The sequence below is a fragment of the Ochotona princeps genome, chromosome 22 (assembly GCF_030435755.1).
Source record: "Ochotona princeps isolate mOchPri1 chromosome 22, mOchPri1.hap1, whole genome shotgun sequence".
Lineage (NCBI taxonomy): Eukaryota > Metazoa > Chordata > Mammalia > Lagomorpha > Ochotonidae > Ochotona > Ochotona princeps.
In genome coordinates, this window is record NC_080853.1 from 37874661 (window position 1) to 37901216 (window position 26556).

The following is a 26556-nucleotide window of genomic DNA, read 5'->3' on the forward strand; positions in this document are numbered from 1 at the left end:
TTACTGCGTATGTACCTAAAGTGATGATTTAATTCATACAGAGTCTCAACATGTATAATTAAAATCATTTCAGCATGTGTCTCTAGCACTGTCATTTAAATCTTGATAATCTAGAACCTTTGGTAGAGATGACTAGAAATGAATCCTGCACGTGGACCCTTCCAGTTCTGTGGCCACTGCTCCAGTGTGTACAACCCCTGGGGCTTTTTACATCACAGACAGTGTTGGTAACCTGCAGAGTCTCAGAATTTTTTATGAAATATTAACTATGCTAGAGAAAAAAACCAGCATGCTTAGTTATGGAGCTGACAATTATCATGTGTGTTAACATGACATTATGAATGCTCACATTTCTTAAATTACTCTTTTTTGTGTTTTTGAGTTTTTAAAATCATTTTTATTTGAAAGCAGATGCACAGAGAGGAGAGACAGATAGAAAGGTCTTACATCTGCTGTTTTACTCCTCAAGTGGTTGCAATGACCAGAGCTGAGCCAATCTGAAGCCAGGAGTCAAGAGTCTCCTCCGGGTCTCCCACAAGGGTGCAGGGTTCCAAGGCTTTGGGCCATCCTCAACTGCTTTCCCAGACCACAAACAGGGAGCTGGATGGGAAGCTGAGCAGCCAGGATACAAACTGGTGCTCACATGGGATCCTGGCGCTTGCAAGGCAAGGACTTGAGTCACTAGGCTACTGCATCAGGCCCACACGTTGCCTAAATTACTCTTTAAGACTGTGTTCAACCCTGGCCTGTGTCCTATCCAACTGCTCCTGTCTCATCAGTTCTTTTTGGGACTGGTGTTGTGTGCCATAGCCTGAGCCTCTAGCATCCCACATGGCTGCTGGTTGCTCCACTTCAGACTCAGGCACCTGCTAACTGATCATGCTGTTGGAAACTGGCAGAAAGTGGCCCAAGACCTTAGTCCCTGTACTTCCTGAAAGGAGAGCCAGGCTCCTGGATTGGCCTGGCCACTAAGGCCACAGAGATGTGAATCAATGGACGAAGGATCTCTCTCTCTCTGTCCTTTTGTCTTTCAAATAAATTTTTAAAAATCTTTAAGAACCAAGAAATATGCTTCTAAGTTTTTAATGCATTCATATAAAATGCTCATTGACCATCTATTATATGATAATACTATGTTGGACATTAACATCAAAGAAGACAAACCTACTTGTGCACTCCTGAGGTTCATGGTCTAACATGAGATAACAGACATGAGTATAAAAATAACACAAAAGTCAGGTACAGAGCTCTTCATTTATTTTGAAGAAAAATCAGATACGAATCAAGGAGATAAGATGATTTTTCTGATCTTTCTGATGAAGAAATACTAAAACTGCAAACTGACAGATGAAAAGACATTTAAAAAAGTTGTAGACTTTGTGTGTGAAGTGGACAAAGTGCAGGTGTAATTCATGTTACAGATGTAGGAGCAGAGCGGGTCTCCCCACCTTAACTCCAAATTTCAGATTTGTGTAGGAGTGCAGCCGGCAGGAGAAACTCATGCCCAAATTATATGCACAAAAAAATTGATGTAAAATGATTCATGGGCAAAACAAAGTGTTACATTTAGAACACAATGAGGCAAGGCATACAAAAAATATAAAATCATGCATTTGAAGAGGAGTCCACACTCGATGCCTTGGGATGATTAAATTGTGTGATTTGGTGTCCGCAGAAATTATTTTTCAGATTGTTGACATTCTTTTTTTTTTTTTAAAGATTTATTCATTTTATTGCAGCCAGATATGCAGAGAGGAGGAGAGACAGAGAGGAAGATCTTCCGTCCGATGATCCACTCCCCAAGTGAGCCACAATGGGCCGATGTGCGCCGATCCGATGCCGGGAACCTGGAACCCCCTCCGGGTCTCCCACGCGGGTGCAGGGTCCCAATGCATTGGGCCGTCCTCAACTGCTTTCCCAGGCCACAAGCAGGGAACCGGATGGGAAGTGGAGCTGCCGGGACTAGAACCGGCACCCATATGGGATCCCGGGGCTTCCAAGGCGAGGACTTTAGCCGCTAGGCCACGCCGCTGGGCCCGATTGTTGACATTCTTCAAGAGAAGAAATAACATAATATTTAGATTTAAAGGGATCGAATTATTTTTCTTGTAATGGATATCTTATTAGAATGAGTTTCAATGTGGAAATGACATTTAAAATAGACTTAGAGTTGAGAGGTATGTAAATAACTAGCATGTTCAGTTGCTAATGATGATAAAATGAAATAATTTTTAAAAGATTTATTTTTGTTTTGCAAAGTCGATATATAGAGAGGAGTAGAAACAGAGAGGAGGATCTTCTGTCTGATGATTCACTCATCAGGTGGTCACAAAGTTCGGAGCTGGGCTTGTCCATAGTCAGGATCCCAGAGCCTTCTCCAGGTCTCCTATGCTGGTGCAGGGTCCCAAAGCTTTGGGCTGCCCTCGACTGCTTTCCCAGGCCACAAGCAGGGAGCTGGATGGGAAGTGGAGCTGCCGTGATTAGAACCGGCACCCATATGGGATCCCGGGGCATTCAAGGTGAGGACTTTAGCCGCTAGGCCACGCTGCTGGGCCCCCAAAATGAAATAATTTTTAAAAGATTTATTTTTGTTTCGCAAAGTCGACATATAGAGAGGAGTGGAAACAGAGGAAGATCTTCTGTCTGATGATTCACTCACCATGTGGTCACAAAGACCGGAGCTGGGCCTGTCCGTAGTCAGGATACCAGAGCCTTTTCCTATGCTGCTGCAGGGTCCCAAAGCTTTGGGCCATCTTCAAGTGCTTCCCCAGGCCACAAGCAGGGAGCTAGATGGGAAGCATGGGCCCCGGGATTAGAACCCGTTGCCCATATGGGATCCTGGCGCATGCAAGGTGAGGACTTTAGCCGCCATGTTGCTGCACTGAATCTAATGTATTTGTATCATTTTATATGAACAAATCCAGCATCCAGTGTTCAAAATCAAAGAGCATTAGGCAATGATTTTTGGGTTTTTGTCAAACAAAATATACATCAGTATGGAACTGTACCAGTTCCTACTGCAATCTAATCACTTAGAAAAAATGAAGAAAGATGATGAGGTATTGGTGCCATGAGCCTCTACATTATTTGGGCATGCATGCCAGGAAACGGGGAATATCCACCCCATGTCTCTCACCACCAAGACAGTTACTCCAGCCATGAAACATCCCTAACATGACTGAAACCCAATTCCCTGTGAGCTGAAGAAACACCTTTTTCAACACACAATCATTTCAAAGTCATCAAATGACCTTGAACCCCCATGAGCAGCTGAAAACCAGACAACTGTGGCACCTGCTGACATCACTGACATTGATCAAAACTCGAGAAATCACTCAGAGATTTCACTTTGGGTTCACTAGAACCAAAGTCAAAACTGACAACTCACTTATCTTTCAAAAACCTTTAATAAAACCTCCCAGTAAAGTAGGAACTATTAGATATCCATGGAGGGCCCTAGGAAACACAAAGAACCAAAGAAGCCCCTCCAAACAGTACAAGTTCACTACAAAGATGTGCTTCTCTGAAGGAAATTACGAAAATGGCTGAAAATTCAAAAGCAAAAGAAGTAATCCTAGCAAAATTCAGTGAGATTCAATAAGTTAGAGATACTCAGGGAGGAAAATGAAAGTGATATGAGAAATTCAAGAGCAGAAAAAATTTTCAAAAGAACCCAACAAAACATTTGGAGCTTAGAGACAAGTAAAGCTGGCTCCCGCGGTGCTGGTATCCCTGACGGTCACTGGCTTCATCCCAGCTGCTTCTCTCTCTCTCTCTTTTTATTTTTAAATTATATTTGTTGGAAAGTCAGATATACAGAGAGGAGAAGAGAAAGAGAAGATCTCCCATGCACTGATTCACTCCCCAAGTGGCCACAACGGAACTGCGCTGATTCCAAGCCAGGAGCCAGGAGCTTCTGCTGGGTCTCCCACACGGGTGCAGTGTCCCAATGCATTGGGCCGTCCTCGACTGCTTTCCCAGGCCACAAGCAGGGAGCTGGATGGGAAGTGGAGCTCCCGGGATCAGAACCGGCGCCCATATGGGATCCTGAGGCATGTTCAAGGCGAGGACTTTAGCTGCTAGGCCACGCCGCCGGGCCCATGGGTGGCAGTTTTTCAGACCTGGCTCAAAGATACAGCATATTTCGTCTATGAAAACAGCTGACTTGGTGACTTTTTGCGGGCCTTTGCGGGCATTGGGGTTTTTCTGTTAATTTGCCGCATTAAGTCATGAAGGATCTCATTAACATTTATTTTTGATTTTGCAGAAGATTTTAAGAATGCACAGTTATTTTGCCGTCTGGCTAGATTTTGACTTTTCTCCTTACTTGCAACTCTTTCATCTTCCAAATCACGCTCATTACCGGCTAGGATCATTGGAACCTCACCGGTGTCTTCAGCTCGAGGAATCTGTTCTCAGATCTTGTAAATCGTTCAATGTGGACTGTGCGGTGACGGAATAAACCAATGCCAAGCCTTGTCCATTCTTCACGTGCCAATCCCTCATGGCTGTGAATTGTTCCGCTTGTGCAGTATCCAAGATTTCAAGCACACACCGTTGTGCATCTACTTCAACTTGCTTTCTGTAAGAATCTTCTATTGTAGCATCCTACTTTTCAACAAAAATTCCTGGAACGAACTGTACAGAGCAGACTTTCCAACACCTCCTGGTCCAAGAACAACCAGTTTATATTCACGCATGATGCAGACCTGTCAAGATGTAGCACCCTGTCGCGCTGTCACCGGCCCCTCGCAGCCAGGGTCACCGGCCCCTCACAGCCAGGGTCACCCGGTGCTCCCTCTGGTCTCTGGTCCAGGCGCCAGGTGGTCCTTGCGCTGCCGCTCCGGCTAGGTTACACGCCTGACTTTGGGCGAGGTTTCAAGGCGAGCAAGTTGTAAAAAGGTCCATGAGGTGACTAGCCATCTCTGAGCCTTTCTTAATGATCTCTTCCTCTTTTTTTAGATTCTCCAGTGGCTCTGTTTGTTTGTTTTTTGTTTTATTTGGTCAGGCTGACGTTCTGTGTCCTCAGATCCACCCTGCTGACAGGGAGGGACAAGTGTGTAGGCGGATCTTCTCCGTCCGTTTCCTCCTTTGATCACAGCAACAGAGGCGTGTTTGCCAACCTGCAGCTGCTTGTCCGTTCCAGTTCACATCTTGTCTAGCATTGCTAAAATTCTGGCTTTGTTCTCCACCTGGAATAGCAGTCTTCGGTTTCCATTCGACCCCAAGTCTTTCAATTCAGTCTTACTTTCGTTTGTAGAATTAGTTTGGAAAGTAACCTTCTCTTTTTCAGTAGCAGAATTTGTGTATATCAGTATAATTACCTTCCTTACACATTTCTTTCTTTTTTTTTTTTTTTAAATCCCTCGACTTCCATTTATTATAAAGCCAACCCCCGATCCTGGTGCAGGCCTATGCGTAGGATTTCTGGTAGCGAGCGCCGGTGCCAGGGCCTCCAAACTTCTTGGACTCGCAGCGACCAGCAGGATTTCTTTGATCTCCTTCTTGGAAGACTCATCCACATATTTCTGGTCATAGGCCACCAGCGCTTTGGAGATGGACTGGCAGATGGCATAGATCTGCACCACGTGGCCGCCACCCTTCACACGGACACGAATATCCACGCCGGCAACCCTCTCCTTGCCCAGAAGCAGGACGGACTCCAGCAGCTCGTACTGTAGCGTGCGCGGCTCCATCATCTCCAGCGGCCGCCCGTTCACCTTGATGAGCCCGTTGCTTTTGCAGTGAGCCACAGCTGTGGCCGTCTTCTTCTTGCGTCTGAAGACCTGCACGGACTGGAGCGGCCCCTTGGACGGCATGGCTGCCAGACTGCCAGCGCGCGAGCCGGACCGCGGGGCGCCACTGCCGGAAAACCTTCCTTACACATTTCATAGACTCTGTGCGCGGTCATCTAGATCTAGGCTTGGTTTGCAACACAAAAATTACACTATAAATTCAATTATTTAATCTATAGAGATTTTAAGCTATTTCTTCTCAGGTGACTCTTCATAGTTTGTGTCTGACAAGGTTTTAATAATTTTCATAATTAGTGACAAAGTTTTTCATGCCTTAATTTGTCTTTTTTTATAAGAGATTTTTTTTCTTTCTTTCTCTTTCTTTTTCTTTCTTTCTTTCTTTCCTCCCATTCCTTCCTCTTTCTTTCCTTAGCAGTATTTATTTATTTGAAAGAATTACAGAGAGAGAGAGACAAATAGGCACACACACAGAGCGAGTGAGCAAGAGAGAGAAAATGAATTAGCTCTTGCGTGTTAATTCATTCCTTCAATGGAAAAATTATATAAAACCTAAGATTTTGGGCCTGGCGTAGTGGCCTAGCGGCTAAAGTCCTTGCTTTGCATGTGCCGGGATCCGACATGGGCACCAGTTCTAATCCCAGCAGCCCTGCTTCCCATCCAGCTCCCAGCTTGTGGCCTGGGAAAGCAGTTGAGGACGGCCCAAAGCCTTGGGACCTGGCACCCACATGGGGGATCCGAAAGAAGTTCCTGACTCCTGGCTTCAGATCGGCGCAGCACTGGCCATTGCAGTCACCTGGGGAGTGAATCATCGAACGGAAGATCTTCCTCTCTGTCTTTCTTCCTCTCTGTATATCTGACTTTGCAATAATAATAATAATAATAAAATATACTCAAGTTTGAAGTCTTGGCTTTTATGCGTTCTTGTGTATTTATTTTTTACAGTTAAAGTGAGAGGCAGGAAGCTAGGGGAGAGGTCAAGGGTGGGTCTGTTGAAATTGGTTTGTAGCCAGTCACTATGAAAAGCAGGCAGAGGATGAGCCAGCTCTGGGCAGGGTTGTTGGCTGTAGGTCCCAGACTGGCCATTATCTTTCCTTTCGTTTTACTGGCATTCAGCCGCAGTGATGGCAACAGGCTGTTCATCCCAAACACTGGGATTTTCTTTCTTTCTTTCTTTCTTTTTTTAAGATTTATTTCATTGCAAAGTCAGATATACAGAGGAGAGACAGAGAGGAATATCATCAGTCCATTGATTCACTCCCTAATTGGCCACAGTGGCTGGAACTGAATCAATCCAAAGCAGGAGCCAAGAGCTTCTTCCAGGTCTCCCAAGCAGGAATGAACAAAATCTCATGCTTTTTGGTGGCAAAGGTTTCTCTCCCAGCATGAAAAACTGTTCTTTTAAGTACTAAGTGCACCCCAATGCCTGTCAACACCTGGATCAACACAGCTGAACAACAAAATTTAATGTGTAATAGCCTCAAGCTGGAAGCCATCCAAGGGACTGTGGAAAGATGGATGGATAGAGATTGACTGTGGGATGTCCATACACTGGAAACCAGCAAGCATTATCAAGGAACGACTGACATGTGAAAGTACTTGAAAGAATCTCAAAAGCATGATGCAGACCAAAGCAAGCCAGACCTTCAGGGGTGCACAGATGGCTTCATTCTCTAACATTCTAGAAAAGGCAAACTTAACCTGGAGTTAGGAAGCACAGCAGTGGTTACCTGATCAGGAATGGTCTTTTTTTTTTTTTTTTAAAGATTTGTTCATTTTATTACAGCCAGATATACACAGAGGAGGAGAGACAGAGAGGAGGAGCTTTCTTCCGATGATTCACTCCCCAAGTGAACCGCAGCGGCCGATGCGCGCCAATCCGAAGCCAGGAGCCAGGAACCTCCTCCGGGTCTCCTACGCTGGTGCATGGTCCCAATGCCTTGGGCCGTCCTCAACTGCTTTCCCAGGCCACAAGCAGGGAGCTGGATGGGAAGTGGAGCTGCCGTGATTAGAACCGGCGCCCATATGGGATCCCAGGGCTTTCAAGGCGAGGACTTCAGCCGCTAGGCCACGCCGCCGGGCCCATGAATGGTCTTTAGGATCAGCTACAAAGGGGCTTGTGGAGAGCTTCCCTGGGGTTCAAGAAGAGATGAATCTTGGGGGTTGTGGTAGCTACAGGACTGTAGGAATTTGTTAAACTCAGTTGTAAATGGATGGATTTTATTGTCAAAGATGCTTCAAATAAAGTTGCCCGGGGAAGAAAAAAACAAAATGAACCAAAGTAACAGGAGTCTGCCCTGTGTCTTCAGTGTGCTGTCTGTTTCCTCAGTCTCCTTTAGCAATGCTTCTCACCCGCAGGGGCACAGCAGGGGAAAGGACTATGCAGCAAGCAGATATTCTGAGCTTGTCCCCAGGCGCTTTCCTGTGTTGCTCTTATTAAATGCGAACCCCTTATTTTAGCACTAACCTGGCCTGTCTCCCAAATGCATTTAACACCAGTGCTCCAGCCTCGCAGGAATTGTTGGGGGGACCTTGTTCATTCTTAACGAGCTGTGCCACTGTGACAAGCTGTCACATCATTTTCCAGCGTGCAAAGTCAGAGGCAGTCTGTGTGGCTTCCTCTCTGTTGTGGTGGGGTTGCACTGATTTCCCCAGCCCTGAAAGGAAAAGGGCCAGCATTGGATGGAACAGTAGCAACGTGGAAGCGCTTCTGGGTCTACTCCCTCCCAGCCAGCTCTGAGCTCCCCTGCCCCCAGCTTCAGCAGCAGGCCGCCCCCAGCTGCCTAACATACTAACGACCTACCGCCCTGTTACATAGTAACTTGCTGTCCCATCATAGCTGTCTGCTACAAATCTGTGGGGTTCTCTTTATAAGGTTCCTGAAGATACCAGAGTATTGGCTGCAGCATGTGCAGAACACCTCAAGCTGAGCCACCTTAGGGTTCATTAGGATGTTGAGTGACACGTCGCCAATGACCCCCATAAGGGGACAACCCCAGTTTTGCTGGAGAAGCTGCAGCCATTCTTACTCCAGAAGAGTCAGCTTGCATTGCTCTCGACACTGCCCTCTGCTGGTGTCCTGTTGTGTCACGTTGACACAATCGTGCTCCTTTTGCCCTAACCATACTTTTCCCAACTGCTTTCTAAAAGAGAAAGTAATTTGGTCTCCCTCCTCCTCCCACCACTCTGTCTCCTAGAGAGCTTGCAAATACAGCTAATCTCTTTCTCAGAAGATGAGCCCACTGTTGTTGTTGGAGTTGTACTTTGTCTACAAGTGGATAAGCCTGTTGCCTAAAAACAGATCCATCTAGGTATCTTCTTCACATTTGACTCACTGAGCTGGAAAATCAAAATAGTCATGTGACTCCTTTGGAATCTAGGAAAACTCTCAAAAACTAAAGATAACTGTCGATTAAATGTTGGGTCTCTATTAGTTGCAGGGATGTACTTGTCTCTCCCCTCCAACTTATTTAAAAGAAAAACATGATCTTACTGAACAAACTGTTTTGCTGTTTGATTTTTCACCTTTAATAATCCATTTGGAACATTTCCTTGAGTCATCAAATACTCTGAATGAACTTTCTGTTAATTAACTATGGTCCCATAACAAGTGGCGTCAGATTGGTTTCATTTAGCTGTGTGAGGTCAGTTTGGGTGACCTTGGTCCATTTGTCTTCATCCTACTCTTAGGATCAGCAAACAAGTTCTAGAATGGTTTCCTGATGACAGAAGTTCATGGGGGCACACCCAAACCACACACTTCAAACCTCTGTGTTTTCACATCTGCTGACACCACAATGGCCAGAACAAACTGTATAAAGTGAGCCCGATGTCAGGGACAAAGCACTAGAATCCACCATCGTGGATTCGCAGCTATACAGCGAAGGTTGTAAATACAGGAGACGTTTACACCTGGGGCCAATCGTTAGACCTATGACAGAGCTCCTATTCAGGGGCCTGCACAATGATACAGAAAGACTAATCTTCCACCCTGCGGCGCCAGTATCCCATCTGGGCACCAACTCTAGAGCCAGCTGCTTCTAATCCAGCTGTGTGCTCATGGCCTGGGAAAGCAGTGGGGAATGGCTCAAGCCCTGGGGCCTCTGCACTCACGTGAGAGACCTGGAAGAAGCTCCTAGTTCCCAGCTTTGGATCAACTCAGCTCTAACTGTTGCCGCTATTTGAGGAGGGGAGGTGTGAACCCGCAGATACATGCGCGCTCTCTTTCTCTCTTGGATTTTCACGTAAACCAAGTGAATCTTAATTTTTTTTTTAAAAAGCTCATTTTCAATGACAGACTCACATGGGCAATTTGTCATTCACATGATGCTCTGTTCCAGCTACTGTTACAAGTGCTTTAAAAATATTTAATTCTTAGCACAGGTTTATGAAGTTTTAATTATTATTGAACATTCTAATGTATTTATTAGAGAAGGAGAGTGGCAGACATGTACACACACACACACACACACACACACAGAGAGAAATCTGAGGCACTGATTTATTCCCCAGATGTGAGCTACATCCAAGGCGGGGGCAACGCTTGGAACTGCAGTCCACGTCTTCTCTATTTGTGACCTGAACAGGATTGCCTGAGCCATCAGCCCTGCCTCCCAGGGTCCTCACTGGCTGGAAACGAGACAGGAGCCAGAGCTAGGAGTCATACCTGGAGCTGGAACTAAGAGTCAAATCCATGCACTGCAATAACAGACATGGGCACCTTCATGACTAAGTTAAATGCCTGTTCCCAATAAGGACCATCATTAACTTTACTTAACAGACAAGAAGACTCAGTTAGGGGCCTGGCATGTTAGCCCAGTGGCTGGAGTCTTTGCCTCACATGTGTGAGAATCCAGTATGGGTGTTGGTTCGTGTCCCGGCAGCTCCACTTCCCATCCAGCTCCCTGCTTATGGCCTGGGAAGGCGTTGAGGACAGCCCAAAGCCTTGGGACCCCGAACCAATATGGGAGAGCTGGAAGAGCTCCTGGCTCCTGGCTTTGAATTGGCACAGTGATGGCCATTGCAGTCACTCGGAGTGAATCACCGGACGGAAGATCTTTCTCTCTGTCTCTCCTCCTCTCTCTATATATATCTGACTTTGCAATATGAATAAATAAATCTATTTATTCATATTGCAAAGTCAGATATACAGAGAGCTGGAGAGAGAGAGAGGAAGATCTTCCATCTGATGATTCACTCCCCAAGTGAGCGGAATGGCCGGTGCTGTGCCGAATTGAAGCCGGGATCCAGGAATCCCCTCCAGGTCTCCCACACAGGTGCAGGGTCCCAAGACATTGGGCTGTCCTCGACTGCTTTCCCAGGCCATAAGCAGGGAGCTGGATGGGAAGTGGAGCTGCCGGGATCAGAACCGGCGCCCTTATGGGATCCTGGCGTGCTCAAGTCGAGGACTTTAGCCGCTAGGCCATGCCACCGGGCCTGGAAAAATAAATAAATACTAAAAAAAATTACAGATCCATTTGTTCTAAGTTGCCATATTCTCCCAATTCACACAAAGGATGCTCCATTTAGGTGTAAGAAATGTACAAAGGTATTTAAGCAACAGAATCAGCTTAAAAAGCATATGAACACACACAGTGGCAGAAAAGTGTATTCGTATGAGTATTGTGAGTATAGCACTACAGGCGCCTTAGGCTTTAAATGGCATGGTATTTCCATTCATACAAAAGACTCTTCACTGCTATGAGGACTGATACAAAGGGTTATGAAGACCTTCAGCAAAGAACCAGCACATCATACAGTATCGTAAAAAAGTTGGCCTAATGATCCTTCTAGACAACGTGGAGGAATATTGGTGTTGGTGGAGGCAGAAATTTATTTCAAAGCACTTCAGCATCACTCACACACAATGCTGTATATTAATTGATGCTGTGTGCGGACATGGAATTCTATTTACATTTGCCTGAATTTGGTCAAATAGAATTGTCTGAATGCTCTTCAGGCTTTTTTCACCAACCTAGAAATGGCACCAACTAGATTGCTTAAAATATATATACCTGTATATAATCCCAGAATCTATGCTGAATTTGCAGGTTTAGAAGATACACCGCTTCAGGATTTAAGCTGTTACATCTTGGTGGTACTCACTGAGATAAATTAAGATTGATAACTTTAAAAGTAAAGAGTCTTTTTTCTGTGCACCTTTTTAAATTAGACACATCTACTAATATAAACTGAGAGATCTTACTGTCAGGTCACTTTCTTGCTTACTAAGCTTACAGACTGAGAGTGGAACTTTGCATTTTTGTTTTTTAATGAGCCAAACATTTATTTGTTCATGGCTTGCATTTCAAGTATTCTGCAATGACATCTTTGGCTTGAGATTCTTTGCCATAGTCCTAAACGACTACGCAACTGCAGCCAACCACTCTCCAGGGTTTCCCCTCTCTGTCAGTTTTACAGAGGCCTACCCATTCCCCAAGTTTCTTGTTGTCATCAACCTTAATGAGGTTGATCTGGTGTTGGGCACACAGGTCCTCCACTAACTTGACATGCATGGGCTCGTCACAGTTGGATGCCAGCACACAGAGGTGGGCTTGGCGCTTGTCTAAGGCTTTGGCGGTTTCATGGATGCCACGCACAAGGCCGTCATGGATGAGGGCGGTCTTGAGCACCTCTTGTAAAGCAGTGTTCATGTCCCTTACACCTCCAGCAGCAATGCCTGCCTCGGCCATGGCAGTGGGTTACGAGTGAATTTGAGTCTTGCACGCACTGGGAGCTCACCTTCTGTGGCTCGGCGGCGGCAGCACGAAAGAGAGAACTTTGCATTTTAAACACTTATAGGCGACACTGACTACATTTGTGTTTGATTTTTATTTTGTTTAGGTGAACTATGCAGCCAAACACAGTTTAAATGTTCTTTTCAGGGTTTTGTTTTAGATGACAACTTCATTTTTTTGGTTTTGTTTTTCTTTTTTTTTTTGGATGACAACTTAAAAAAAAAATAAGACTTTGCTTTTTGATTTTTATCCCAACTGTGCTGGTTTGTCTTGGAATACTAGTTTAGAAATGAAACTTGGGCCCGGTGCCATGGCTTAGCGCCTAAAGTCCTCGCCTTGAACGCCCCAGGATCCCATATGGGCACCGGTTCTAATCCCGGCAGCTCCACTTCCCATCCAGCTCCCTGCTTGTGGCCTGGGAAAGCAGTCGAGGACGGCCCAGAGTCTTGGGACCCTGCACCCGCGTGGGAGACCCAGAAGAGGTTCCTGGTTCCTGGCATCGGATTGGCACGCATCGGCCGCTGCGGCTCACTTGGGGAGTGAATCATCGGACAGAAGATCTTCCTCTCTGTCCTCCTCTCTGTATATCTGACTGTAATAAAATAAATAAATCTTAAAAAAAAGAAATAGAAAAAATATATATATTTGTAGAAAATCACCAATGACAGAATGAGCAAGAAACAATTGAAAAATATCAAACTACTAAACAGTTTTTCTTTCCATTTTCATTAAAAAAAAGTTATAAAATCACCACCCTCCCTCCGAGCATTTCACTGCCTTTGCAAAAAGGCTCTCCAAATGGTGAGCCCAACTTGGCCCCTTCCACGTCAACATTACACCGTGGAGAAGCTCATTGAAAAAACCCGACAGTGGACAAGCACACATCATCAGAAAACGTAATTTATCCTTTAGTAACATACTAAGATTCTTTTCCACGAGTGTAATTTAGAATTTTTTTTAAAGTTTTGATTATTTTTATTACAAAGTCAGATATACAGAGAGGAGGAGAGACAGAGAGGAAGATCTTCCATCTATCCAATCGCATGTGAAATGTGAATGATGTCATTTCAGGTTTGGCCTGTAACTCCTCCCACATTTGCTCCTTCGTGTTTTGAATCTGCTTCAACTGTCCGAGACAGAGACAGTCACGATGGTCCTCAGCGCTGTGCACTGAACAAGTCGGAGATCATATTGGCTGAGTCCTCAAATGATGCTTAGACTGCTATTTGGGGAAGGTTGCATTAGAGTCATTTTGAATTGAACTTTATTTGTCATCTATGCCAATTTTACCCTAATACAGGAGATGATATCCTAACACTCCAAGCAGCACCTAAAGTAAAAATTTTGCATTTATAAAAATGCTATGAAATGTTCATGGGATTGTGTAAGAACTAGTATGGTGATACACACGGAATGGAACTAGAATGCCTTCTATTAACATTTTTATTGGTCAGCGAGTTAGACAATTTATTTGTGAACTGGTACATTTTCCTTTATATTTAGAGTGTGTATTTGTAGGTGTAAAAAGAGTAATTATTTTAGCCTAATACAGGTATGGTAAACTCGAAGTTGAAGTTTCCATTACATAGAGAAGTGTTTTAATGTACCATGCTCTTTTCTGTTTTGGAATCATGGAGGGGATTTTTCAATATAATCTTTCCTTGTATACTTCTTGAGTACACAACACACTTTGTGATTGATTATTCCCTTTCCTCCGCTCTCATAAATTCAGCAAATTCACATCTCACCTACTTTGAGCAAAAAAGCTTAAGACCTGAGGCATCAACTTGAATACAAATGTTCTAGACTACATTTTATTTTCCTGGGATATTTTTTTCTTGTCCTGATTTCTTGATCTATTTTTATCCCATTGTTTATATTTCTGCAACTTGCCTCAAATAAATGAGTGGGCTAAGTCCAGGTTATATAAATTCACACTCATTTGACTTTCTGCTGCATTCTCCTTGCCCTTTATGGACTAAACCAACCCTACCATGTCATGAGGGGAAGAACAAAGCAACGACCAAAGGGAAGACTCTTTCCGTGGCTCTCGTCCTCTCCCACAGAAAGCTGGCGTCAGGAACACAATACTGTGTTTCTCCTGTGAAGATGCTTCTTTGCCACCACTTTCTAGACAGACTAGTATGGACACCAAAGTCAAACTATCTTTGGGAAACAGACCAACATCAGTGACAGTAGCTCCACAGCAGGAGTTCCCAACAAGAAGTTATTGTCCCCAAAAAGGGGGCATTTGACAGTGTCTGGTAACAGTTTTGCTTTTAAGGCTGCATGGCATGCAGGGAGAGAGAAGGTTGCAGGTTGGGGCTTGTAGTTGACAACTAGGAGGGCAGAGGGTAACTTGAGTAGACTGAAAAGGGTCAAGAGAGTAGACCTTGGGGGGATCTAGGGCAAGTGGGCCTGGTAAAAGAAATGACTGACTATTGGGCCTGGATGAGAACATGGCCAGCCTCTTGCTTGGTGGAATAACGAGGAGGCTGGAGCAAAGGAGGGAGGTGAATGCACCTAGTGGACAAGAACCAGGGATGTTGCTCCGTGTTTTGCACAGCACACGAACCCCTACCTTGAAGCAACTGCCTGACCAAAACGTCAGGTGAACTACAGCAATGTGCTGTACCTAGAACTCTAACAGGGACAGGGCATGAACGTCATTCTCCCTAAGACCTCATTCTCCGTTGGAAATCCTGTGTCGAATTCCGGTTCAAGTGTCTTCCAAGGCTGAGCTAAGTTATCATGTAGTTTATACTTGTAATCACCCCTTACCACATTTGGTAGTTACATTCATCTGTTTGGGCTACCTTAACAACATACAGTAGACAGGTGGCTTAAACAGTGGAAACTTGTATCTTGGGGGAATCCAAGGTTAGGGTTCATGTGGGGTCTCTTGCCTTCTGGAGGTTGCCTTCTCACTGAATGTTCACAGGGTGAGAGGACAACCTCTTTCTCTTCCTCTACCAAAAACAAACAAACAAACAAACCACTAAGCCTATTACATTAGGAACTCAACCTCATAATCTGATAAAATCCTTGTGTGTCAGTCAAGTTATATTGGGGTGGGGTTCAGGACAGCAACATACAGATTTGGGGGACAGGATGCAATTTAGCCCATAGAAGTTGTTTCCTTTCTTCTTATATAATCCTTAGCCTGGTAGCAAAAGTAAGGTGTTCCCAACTGGACCCCCTGTGTCATTTTCTGAAAACAATTAACAAAAAAAATTTTTAAACAAAACAAAACAAAAACCCGAAAAATGAATGTTGTTGCTAGCCTATGGGACTTCCATGTTCATAAAATTGAGATCGCTTTTCAGTGCTCCTTTGTTCTGTTTACTTTTAATGAAACCTTGCCTGCCTGTACATATTATTTTGAAACCTCTGGTCTATAATTGAATGTGATTTTTATGAAATGATCTGAATTTTTCCTCCCGTCTCTCTATGAAAGAAGCTCCTGTTCTGATTATTTTAATGATTTGAGTAGAAATCCTCTTTCCTGTGTATTTTCCTAAAGTTTTCCATATATTAGAATTGTTTCTTATGTAGTCTTATTGTTTTCATCTTTGGATAATATAATGCTAAAATCCTACATAATTACAACAAAAGCTATTAACTGCTAAATTGATTTTGCCAGAAAATCCACTAAGCCAGATGCCAGTTAATATAGTAAGCACATATTTTAATCCCCATTGCAGTGGTAAAAAGAATCCAACATGACCTGAGCCTAACTTTGATTTATTCAAAAGCATCTCAGTCTGTTGGGCTATTATTACAAAAGCTCCAAAACTGAATCATCCATAAAGAATACAAAATTACCTTCTCAAGAATTCTGGAGAACAGAGGTCCAAGATCGAGACATCAGAATGCGTGGTGTGTGGTGAAGGCACGTTCCTCCGAAGGGTTCCGTCCAGTTGTCCTTCCGTGCCGAGGACGGAAGAGCAAGAGCAATCTCTTCCATGCATCAGTCAACGACGTTCTCGGGGTGCTAATCCTGTTCATGAGGATGGACTCCTTAGACGCGCTCAAAGACCACAACCTTTAATGTGGTTGCATTTAGTTTCAAAATTAGTTTTAGAGGGGACAGCATCATCCACACCATCACAAGATGGGGCTGTGCGTTTAGAAGGGAGGTGAGGGAATAGAGAGGGAGTTGAGTGGGGGGCAAGGTAGATTTAAGGATGTAGAAAATCACAAAAGAGTGCAGGAAGGAGATTCATGTGAAATCTATCTGGGTGTAACAAGCATTTGTAAAAGTTATGCTCTGGGATGCCGGCAAAGGCTAAAAGAGAGGCTATATTCAGGTTTTGGCTGCAACAAGCGGTTAGCTATTTTAACACTCAAGTTCTTTTAGGTTGGCATTTAAAGAGGGGATAGTGTTGGTGTAGCAATTGATAGAAACTGCTTGTGTTTTTCTCAAGAAGTCAGTCAGGGTTGAGGGCTAGTTGATGAAGTTCGAAGGCACCTGTCTAGAGTCTAGACAAGAGGAGATTCTTTGTCATCAGTCATGTACCCAGCTATAGACCACCTTTGCTACTGTCTCTCGTTGCCTGCAGAGGTCACTCTACAGAACTCTGGCCAAGGAGCTTTAGAAGTAAGAGATCCACATTTCAGGTACATTCAAAAGGATATTGCCACTTGCAAGACTTTTCACCTTGGGTTCTCTTGATGACTAAAACATAGATATGGCTGAACATGGCTTGCAAGTGAGGGCAGAAACCAAACAGACAGTTGCATAAATACGTAGAAGTCCTCTGGGCCTCAGATGACCCAAAGAAACACACAGAGCAGTTCAGCTTGGATCACTTGTCTCCGGAGCTTTGCACAGTAAGGTAAGAAAGAACTGTTATATTTATCAAGGCATTATGCTTTGGGATATTCTGTTATAGATTTAGTATCCATTATCCTAATAATGTAGCAATATTACAGTGTTGCTCATGCTAATTGATGAAAACCATCAATTGTCCCTGGTTTATTTATTTTTTTTAAAAGATTTTGTTGTTATTATTGGAAAGCCGGATATACAGAGAGGAGGAGAGACAGAGAGGAAGATCTTCCATCAGATGATTCACTCCCCAAGTGAGCCACAATGGGCCGGTACACGCCAATCCGATGCCGGGAGCCAGGAACCTCTTCTGGGTCTCCCACGCGGGTGCAGTGTCCCAATGCATTGGGCCGTCCTCGACTGCTTTCCCAGGCCACAAGCAGGGAGCTGGATGGGAAGTGGAGCTGCCGGGATCAGAACCGGCGCCCATATGGGATCCTGAGGCACGTTCAAGGCGAGGACTTTAGCAGCTAGGCCACGCCGCCGGGCCCATGGGTGGCAGTTTTTCAGACCTGGCTCAAAGATACAGCATATTTCGTCTATGAAAACAGCTGACTTGGTGACTTTTTGCGGGCCTTTGCGGGCATTGGGGTTTTTCTGTTAATTTGCCGCATTAAGTCATGAAGGATCTCATTAACATTTATTTTTGATTTTGCAGAAGATTTTAAGAATGCACAGTTATTTTGCCGTCTGGCTAGATTTTGACTTTGCTCCTTACTTGCAACTCTTTCATCTTCCAAATCACGCTCATTACCGGCTAGGATCATTGGAACCTCACCGGTGTCTTCAGCTCGAGGAATCTGTTCTCAGATCTTGTAAATCGTTCAATGTGGACTGTGCGGTGATGGAATAAACCAATGCCAAGCCTTGTCCATTCTTCACGTACAAATCCCTCATGGCTGTGAATTGTTCCGCTTGTGCAGTATCCAAGACGTCAAGCACACACCGTTGTGCATCTACTTCAACTTGCTTTCTGTAAGAATCTTCTATTGTAGCATCCTACTTTTCAACAAAAATTCCTGGAACGAACTGTACAGAGCAGACTTTCCAACACCTCCTGGTCCAAGAACAACCAGTTTATATTCACGCATGATGCAGACCTGTCAAGATGTAGCACCCTGTCGCGCTGTCACCGGCCCCTCGCAGCCAGGGTCACCGGCCCCTCACAGCCAGGGTCACCGGCCCCTCACAGCCAGGGTCACCCGGTGCTCCCTCTGGTCGCTGGTCCAGGCGCCAGGTGGTCCTTCCGTTGCCGCTCCGGCTTGGTTACACGCCTGACTTTGGGCGAGGTTTCAAGGCGAGCAAGTTGTAAAAAGGTCCATGAGGTGACTAGCCATCTCTGAGCCTTTCTTAATGATCTCTTCCTCTTTTTTTAGATTCTCCAGTGGCTCTGTTTGTTTGTTTTTTTTTTTTTTTTATTTGGTCAGGCTGACGTTCTGTGTCCTCAAATCCACCCTGCTGACAGGGAGGGACAAGTGTGTAGGCGGATCTTCTCCGTCCGTTTCCTCCTCTGATCACAGCAACAGAGGCGTGTTTGCCAACCTGCAGCTGCTTGTCCGTTCCAGTTCACATCTTGTCTAGCATTGCTAAAATTCTGGCTTTGTTCTCCACCTGGAATAGCAGTCTTCGGTTTCCATTCGACCCAAAGTCTTTCAATTCAGTCTTACTTTCGTTTGTAGAATTAGTTTGGAAAGTAACCTTCTCTTTTTCAGTAGCAGAATTTGTGTATATCAGTATAATTACCTTCCTTACACATTTCTTTCTTTTTTTTTTTTTTAAATCCCTCGACTTCCATTTATTATAAAGCCAACCCCTGATCCTGGTGCAGGCCTATGCATAGGATTTCTGGTAGCGAGCGCCGGTGCCAGGGCCTCCAAACTTCTTGGACTCGCAGCGACCAGCAGGATTTCTTTGATCTCCTTCTTGGAAGACTCATCCACATATTTCTGGTAATAGGCCACCAGCGCTTTGGAGATGGACTGGCAGATGGCATAGATCTGCACCACGTGGCCGCCACCCTTCACACGGACACGAATATCCACGCCGGCAACCCTCTCCTTGCCCAGAAGCAGGACGGACTCCAGCAGCTCGTACTGTAGCGTGCGCGGCTCCATCATCTCCAGCGGCCGCCCGTTCACCTTGATGAGCCCGTTGCCTTTGCAGTGAGTCACAGCTGTGGCCGTCTTCTTGCGTCTGAAGACCTGCACGGACTGGAGCGGCCCCTTGGACGGCATGGCTGCCAGACTGCCAGCATGCGAGCCGGACCGCGGGGCGCCACTGCCGGAAAACCTTCCTTACACATTTCATAGACTCTGTGTGCGGTCATCTAGATCTAGGCTTGGTTTGCAACACAAAAATTACACTATAAATTCAATTATTTAATCTATAGAGATTTTAAGCTATTTCTTCTCAGGTGACTCTTAATTGTTTGTGTCTGACAAGGTTTTAATAATTTTCATAATTAGTGACAAAGTTTTTCATGCCTTAATTTGTCTTTTTTTATAAGAGATTTTTTTTCTTTCTTTCTCTTTCTTTCTTTCTTTCTTTCTTTCTTTCTTTTTCTTTCTTTCTTTCTTTCTTTCTTTCTTTCTTTCCTCCCATTCTTTCCTCTTTCTTTCCTTAGCAGTATTTATTTATTTGAAAGAATTACAGAGAGAGAGAGACAAATAGGCACACACACAGAGCGAGTGAGCAAGAGAGAGAAAATGAATTAGCTCTTGCGTGTTAATTCATTCCTTCAATGGAAAAATTATATAAAACCTAAGATTTCGGGCCTGGCGTGGTGGCCTAGCGGCTAAAGTCCTTGCTTTGCATGTGCCGGGATCCGACATGGGCACCAGTTCTAATCCCAGCAGCCCTGCTTCCCATCCAGCTCCCAGCTTGTGGCCTGGGAAAGCAGTTGAGGACGGCCCAAAGCCTTGGGACCTGGCACCCACATGGGGGATCCGAAAGAAGTTCCTGACTCCTGGCTTCAGATCGGCGCAGCACTGGCCATTGCAGTCACCTGGGGAGTGAATCATCGAACGGAAGATCTTCCTCTCTGTCTTTCTTCCTCTCTGTATATCTGACTTTGCAATAATAATAATAATAATAAAATATACTCAAGTTTGAAGTCTTGGCTTTTATGCGTTCTTGTGTATTTGTTTTTTTACAGTTAAAGTGAGAGGCAGGAAGCTAGGGGAGAGGTCAAGGGTGGGTCTGTTGAAATTGGTTTGTAGCCAGTCACTATGAAAAGCAGGCAGAGGATGAGCCAGCTCTGGGCAGGGTTATTGGCTGTAGGTCCCAGACTGGCCGTTATCTTTCCTTTCGTTTTACTGGCATTCAGCCGCAGTGATGGCAACAGGCTGTTCATCCCAAACACTGGGATTTTCTTTCTTTCTTTCTTTCTTTTTTTAAGATTTATTTCATTGCAAAGTCAGATATACAGAGGAGAGACAGAGAGGAATATCATCAGTCCATTGATTCACTCCCTAATTGGCCACAGTGGCTGGAACTGAATCAATCCAAAGCAGGAGCCAAGAGCTTCTTCCAGGTCTCCCAAGCAGGAATGAACAAAATCTCATGCTTTTTGGTGGCAAAGGTTTCTCTCCCAGCATGAAAAACTGTTCTTTTAAGTACTAAGTGCACCCCAATGCCTGTCAACACCTGGATCAACACAGCTGGACAACAAAATTTAATGTGTAATAGCCTCAAGCTGGAAGCCATCCAAGGGACTGTGGAAAGATGGATGGATAGAGATTGACTGTGGGATGTCCATACACTGGAAACCAGCAAGCATTATCAAGGAACGACTGACATGTGAAAGTACTTGAATGAATCTCAAAGGCATGATGCAGACCAAAGCAAGCCAGACCTTCAGGGGTGCACAGATGGCTTCATTCTCTAACATTCTAGAAAAGGCAAACTTAACCTGGAGTTAGGAAGCACAGCAGTGGTTACCTGATCAGGAATGGTCTTTTTTTTTTTTTTTTTAAAGATTTGTTCATTTTATTACAGCCAGATATACACAGAGGAGGAGAGACAGAGAGGAGGAGCTTCCGTCCGATGATTCACTCCCCATCACTCTGCAATGGGCCAATGCGCGCCAATCCGAAGCCAGGAGCCAGGAACCTCCTCCGGGTCTCCTACACTGGTGCATGGTCCCAATGCCTTGGGCCGTCCTCGACTGCTTTCCCAGGCCACAAGCAGGGAGCTGGATGGAAAGTGGAGCTGCCGTGATTAGAACCGGCGCCCATATGGGATCCCAGGGCTTTCAAGGCGAGGACTTCAGCCGCTAGGCCACTGCGCCGGGCCCATGAATGGTCTTTAGGATCAGCTACAAAGGGGCTTGTGGAGAGCTTCCCTGGGGTTCAAGAAGAGATGAATCTTGGGGGTTGTGGTAGCTACAGGACTGTAGGAATTTGTTAAACCCAGTTGTAAATGGATGGATTTTATTGTCAAAGATGCTTCAAATAAAGTTGCCCCGGGTAAGAAAAACCCAAAATGAACCCAGGTAACAGGAGTCTGCCCTGTGTCTTCAGTGTGCTGTCTGTTTCCTCAGTCTCCTTTAGCAATGCTTCTCACCTGCAGGGGCACAGCAGGGGAAAGGACTATGCAGCAAGCAGATATTCTGAGCTTGTCCCCAGGCGCTTTCCTGTGTTGCTCTTATTAAATGCGAACCCCTTATTTTAGCACTAACCTGGCCTGTCTCCCAAATGCATTTAACACCAGTGCTCCAGCCTCGCAGGAATTGTTGGGGGGGGGACCTTGTTCATTCTTAACGAGCTGTGCCACTGTGACAAGCTGTCACATCATTTTCCAGCGTGCAAAGTCAGAGGCAGTCTGTGTGGCTTCCTCTCTGTTGTGGTGGGGTTGCACTGATTTCCCCAGCCCTGAAAGGAAAAGGGCCAGCATTGGATGGAACAGTAGCAACGTGGAAGCGCTTCTGGGTCTACTCCCTCCCAGCCAGCTCTGAGCTCCCCTGCCCCCAGCTTCAGCAGCAGGCCGCCCCCAGCTGCCTAACATACTAACGACCTACCGCCCTGTTACATAGTAACTTGCTGTCCCATCATAGCTGTCTGCTACAAATCTGTGGGGTTCTCTTTATAAGGTTCCTGAAGATACCAGAGTATTGGCTGCAGCATGTGCAGAACACCTCAAGCTGAGCCACCTTAGGGTTCATTAGGATGTTGAGTGACACGTCGCCAATGACCCCCATAAGGGGACAACCCCAGTTTTGCTGGAGAAGCTGCAGCCATTCTTACTCCAGAAGAGTCAGCTTGCATTGCTCTCGACACTGCCCTCTGCTGTTGTCCTGTTGTGTCACGTTGACACAATCGTGCTCCTTTTGCCCTAACCATACTTTTCCCAACTGCTTTCTAAAAGAGAAAGTAATTTGGTCTCCCTCCTCCTCCCACCACTCTGTCTCCTAGAGAGCTTGCAAATACAGCTAATCTCTTTCTCAGAAGATGAGCCCACTGTTGTTGTTGGAGTTGTACTTTGTCTACAAGTGGATAAGCCTGTTGCCTAAAAACAGATCCATCTAGGTATCTTCTTCACATTTGACTCACTGAGCTGGAAAATCAAAATAGTCATGTGACTCCTTTGGAATCTAGGAAAACTCTCAAAAACTAAAGATAACTGTCGATTAAATGTTGGGTCTCTATTAGTTGCAGGGATGTACTTGTCTCTCCCCTCCAACTTATTTAAAAGAAAAACATGATCTTACTGAACAAACTGTTTTGCTGTTTGATTTTTCACCTTTAATAATCCATTTGGAACATTTCCTTGAGTCATCAAATACTCTGAATGAACTTTCTGTTAATTAACTATGGTCCCATAACAAGTGGCGTCAGATTGGTTTCATTTAGCTGTGTGAGGTCAGTTTGGGTGACCTTGGTCCATTTGTCTTCATCCTACTCTTAGGATCAGCAAACAAGTTCTAGAATGGTTTCCTGATGACAGAAGTTCATGGGGGCACACCCAAACCACACACTTCAAACCTCTGTGTTTTCACATCTGCTGACACCACAATGGCCAGAACAAACCGTATAAAGTGAGCCCGATGTCAGGGACAAAGCACTAGAATCCACCATCGTGGATTCGCAGCTATACAGCGAAGGTTGTAAATACAGCAGAGGTTTACACCTGCAGCCAATAGTTAGAGCTATGACAGAGCTCCTATTCAGGGGCCTCACAATGGTACGGAAAGACTAATCCTCCACCCTGCGGCGCCAGCATCCCATCTGGGCACCAACTCTAGAGCCAGCTGCTTCTAATCCAGCTGTGTGCTCATGGCCTGGGAAAGCAGTGGGGAATGGCTCAAGCCCTGGGGCCTCTGCACTCACGTGAGAGACCTGGAAGAAGCTCCTAGTTCCCAGCTTTGGATCAACTCAGCTCTAACTGTTGCCGCTATTTGAGGAGGGGAGGTGTGAACCCGCAGATACATGCGCGCTCTCTTTCTCTCTTGGATTTTCACGTAAACCAAGTGAATCTTAATTTTTTTTTTAAAAAGCTCATTTTCAATGACAGACTCACATGGGCAATTTGTCATTCACATGATGCTCTGTTCCAGCTACTGTTACAAGTGCTTTAAAAATATTTAATTCTTAGCACAGGTTTATGAAGTTTTAATTATTATTGAACATTCTAATGTATTTATTAGAGAAGGAGAGTGGCAGACATGTACACACACACACACACACACAGAGAGAGAGAGAAATCTGAGGCACTGATTTATTCCCCAGATGTGAGCTACATCCAGGGCGGGTGCAACGCTTGGAACTGCAGTCCACGTCTTCTCTATTTGTGACCTGAACAGGATTGCCTGAGCCATCAGCCCTGCCTCCCAGGGTCCTCACTGGCTGGAAACGAGACAGGAGCCAGAGCTAGGAATCATACCTGGAGCTGGAACTAAGAGTCAAATCCATGCACTGCAATAGCAGACATGGGCACCTTCATGACTAAGTTAAATGCCTGTTCCCAATAAGGACCATCATTAACTTTACTTAACAGACAAGAAGACTCAGTTAGGGGCCTGGCATGTTAGCCCAGTGGCTGGAGTCTTTGCCTTAAATGTGTGAGAATCCAGTATGGGTGTTGGTTCGTGTCCCGGCTGCTCTGCTTCCCATCCAGCTCCCTGTGTGTGACCTGGGAAGGCGTTGAGGACAGCCCAAAGCCTTGGGACCCCGAACCAATATGGGAGAGCTGGAAGAGCTCCTGGCTCCTGGCTTTGAATTGGCACAGTGATGGCCATTGCAGTCACTCGGAGTGAATCACCGGACGGAAGATCTTTCTCTCTGTCTCTCCTCCCCTCTCTATATATATCTGACTTTGCAATAAGAATAAATAAATAAATCTATTTATTCTTATTGCAAAGTCAGATATACAGAGAGCTGGAGAGATAGAGAGGAAGATCTTCCATCTGATGATTCACTCCCCAAGTGAGCGGAATGGCCGGTGCTGTGCCGAATTGAAGCCGGGATCCAGGAATCCCCTCCAGGTCTCCCACACAGGTGCAGGGTCCCAAGACATTGGGCTGTCCTCGACTGCTTTCCCAGGCCATAAGCAGGGAGCTGGATGGGAAGTGGAGCTGCCGGGATCAGAACCAGCGCCCTTATGGGATCCTGGCGTGCTCAAGTCGAGGACTTTAGCCGCTAGGCCATGCCACCGGGCCTGGAAAAATAAATAAATACTAAAAAAAATTACAGATCCATTTGTTCTAAGTTGCCATATTCTCCCAATTCACACAAAGGATGCTCCATTTAGGTGTAAGAAATGTACAAAGGTATTTAAGCAACAGAATCAGCTTAAAAAGCATATGAACACACACAGTGGCAGAAAAGTGTATTCGTATGAGTATTGTGAGTATAGCACTACAGGCGCCTTAGGCTTTATATGGCATGGTATTTCCATTCATACAAAAGACTCTTCACTGCTATGAGGACTGATACAAAGGGTTATGAAGACCTTCAGCAAAGAACCAGCACATCATACAATATCGTAAAGAAGTTGGCCTAATGATCCTTCTAGACAACGTGGAGGAATATTGGTGTTGGTGGAGGCAGAAATTTATTTCAAAGCACTTCAGCATCACTCACACACAATGCTGTATATTAATTGATGCTGTGTGCGGACATGGAATTCTATTTACATTTGCCTGAATTTGGTCAAATAGAATTGTCTGAATGCTCTTCAGGCTTTTTTCACCAACCTAGAAATGGCACCAACTAGATTGCTTAAAATATATATACCTGTATATAATCCCAGAATCTATGCTGAATTTGCAGGTTTAGAAGATACACTGCTTCAGGATTTAAGCTGTTACATCTTGGTGGTACTCACTGAGATAAATTAAGATTGATAACTTTAAAAGTAAAGAGTCTTTTTTCTGTGCACCTTTTTAAATTAGACACATCTACTAATATAAACTGAGAGATCTTACTGTCAGGTCACTTTCTTGCTTACTAAGCTTACAGACTGAGAGTGGAACTTTGCATTTTTGTTTTTTAATGAGCCAAACATTTATTTGTTCATGGCTTGCATTTCAAGTATTCTGCAATGACATCTTTGGCTTGAGATTCTTTGCCATAGTCCTAAACGACTACGCAACTGCAGCCAACCACTCTCCAGGGTTTCCCCTCTCGGTCAGTTTTACAGAGGCCTACCCATTCCCCAAGTTTCTTGTTGTCATCAACCTTAATGAGGTTGATCTGGTGTTGGGCACACAGGTCCTCCACTAACTTGACATGCATGGGCTCGTCACAGTTGGATGCCAGCACACAGAGGTGGGCTTGGCGCTTGTCTAAGGCTTTGGCGGTTTCATGGATGCCACGCGCAAGGCCGTCATGGATGAGGGCGGTCTTGAGCACCTCTTGTAAAGCAGTGTTCATGTCCCTTACACCTCCAGCAGCAATGCCTGCCTCGGCCATGGCGGTGGGTTACGAGTGAATTTGAGTCTTGCACGCACTGGGAGCTCACCTTCTGTGGCTCGGCGGCGGCAGCACGAAAGAGAGAACTTTGCATTTTAAACACTTATAGGCGACACTGACTACATTTGTGTTTGATTTTCATTTTGTTAGGTGAACTATGCAGCCACACACAGTTTAAATGTTCTTTTCAGGGTTTTTTTTTAGATGACAACTTCATTTTTTTGGTTTTGTTTTTCTTTTTTTTTTTGGATGACAACTTAAAAAAAAAAAATAAGACTTTGCTTTTTGATTTTTATCCCAACTGTGCTGATTTGTCTTGGAATACT

General features: G+C 45.0%; 2 protein-coding genes and 4 pseudogenes across 2 annotated transcripts; all 6 read right to left on the reverse strand.

Moving 5' to 3' along the window:
* Positions 1–4148: 4148 nt before the first annotated feature.
* Positions 4149–4732, reverse strand: LOC131483036 (ras-related protein Rap-1b-like; annotated as a pseudogene).
* Positions 4733–5365: 633 nt separating this feature from the next.
* Positions 5366–5822, reverse strand: LOC131482981 (small ribosomal subunit protein uS9-like; annotated as a pseudogene).
* Positions 5823–12058: 6236 nt separating this feature from the next.
* On the reverse strand, positions 12059–12455 carry LOC131482998 (small ribosomal subunit protein eS12-like). The gene has a single exon (XM_058679733.1). It carries the CDS (start codon positions 12443–12445, stop codon positions 12110–12112), a length of 336 nt encoding a protein of 111 aa, XP_058535716.1. The 5' UTR covers positions 12446–12455; the 3' UTR covers positions 12059–12109.
* A 5405-nt stretch (positions 12456–17860) lies between these two features.
* Positions 17861–18412, reverse strand: LOC101530556 (ras-related protein Rap-1b-like; annotated as a pseudogene).
* Positions 18413–19151: 739 nt separating this feature from the next.
* Positions 19152–19558, reverse strand: LOC101530311 (small ribosomal subunit protein uS9-like; annotated as a pseudogene).
* Positions 19559–25828: 6270 nt separating this feature from the next.
* Positions 25829–26237, reverse strand: LOC131482997 (small ribosomal subunit protein eS12-like). The gene has a single exon (XM_058679732.1). The coding sequence runs from the start codon at positions 26228–26230 to the stop codon at positions 25895–25897; it is 336 nt and encodes a 111-aa protein (XP_058535715.1). The 5' UTR covers positions 26231–26237; the 3' UTR covers positions 25829–25894.
* Between the last annotated feature and the right edge of the window lie 319 nt (positions 26238–26556).

Coding starts and splice junctions, on each gene's coding strand:
- LOC131482998 (XM_058679733.1), bottom strand. CDS start 12,445: ATGGCCGAGGCAGGCATTGCTGCTGGAGGTGTAAGGGACATGAACACT.
- LOC131482997 (XM_058679732.1), bottom strand. CDS start 26,230: ATGGCCGAGGCAGGCATTGCTGCTGGAGGTGTAAGGGACATGAACACT.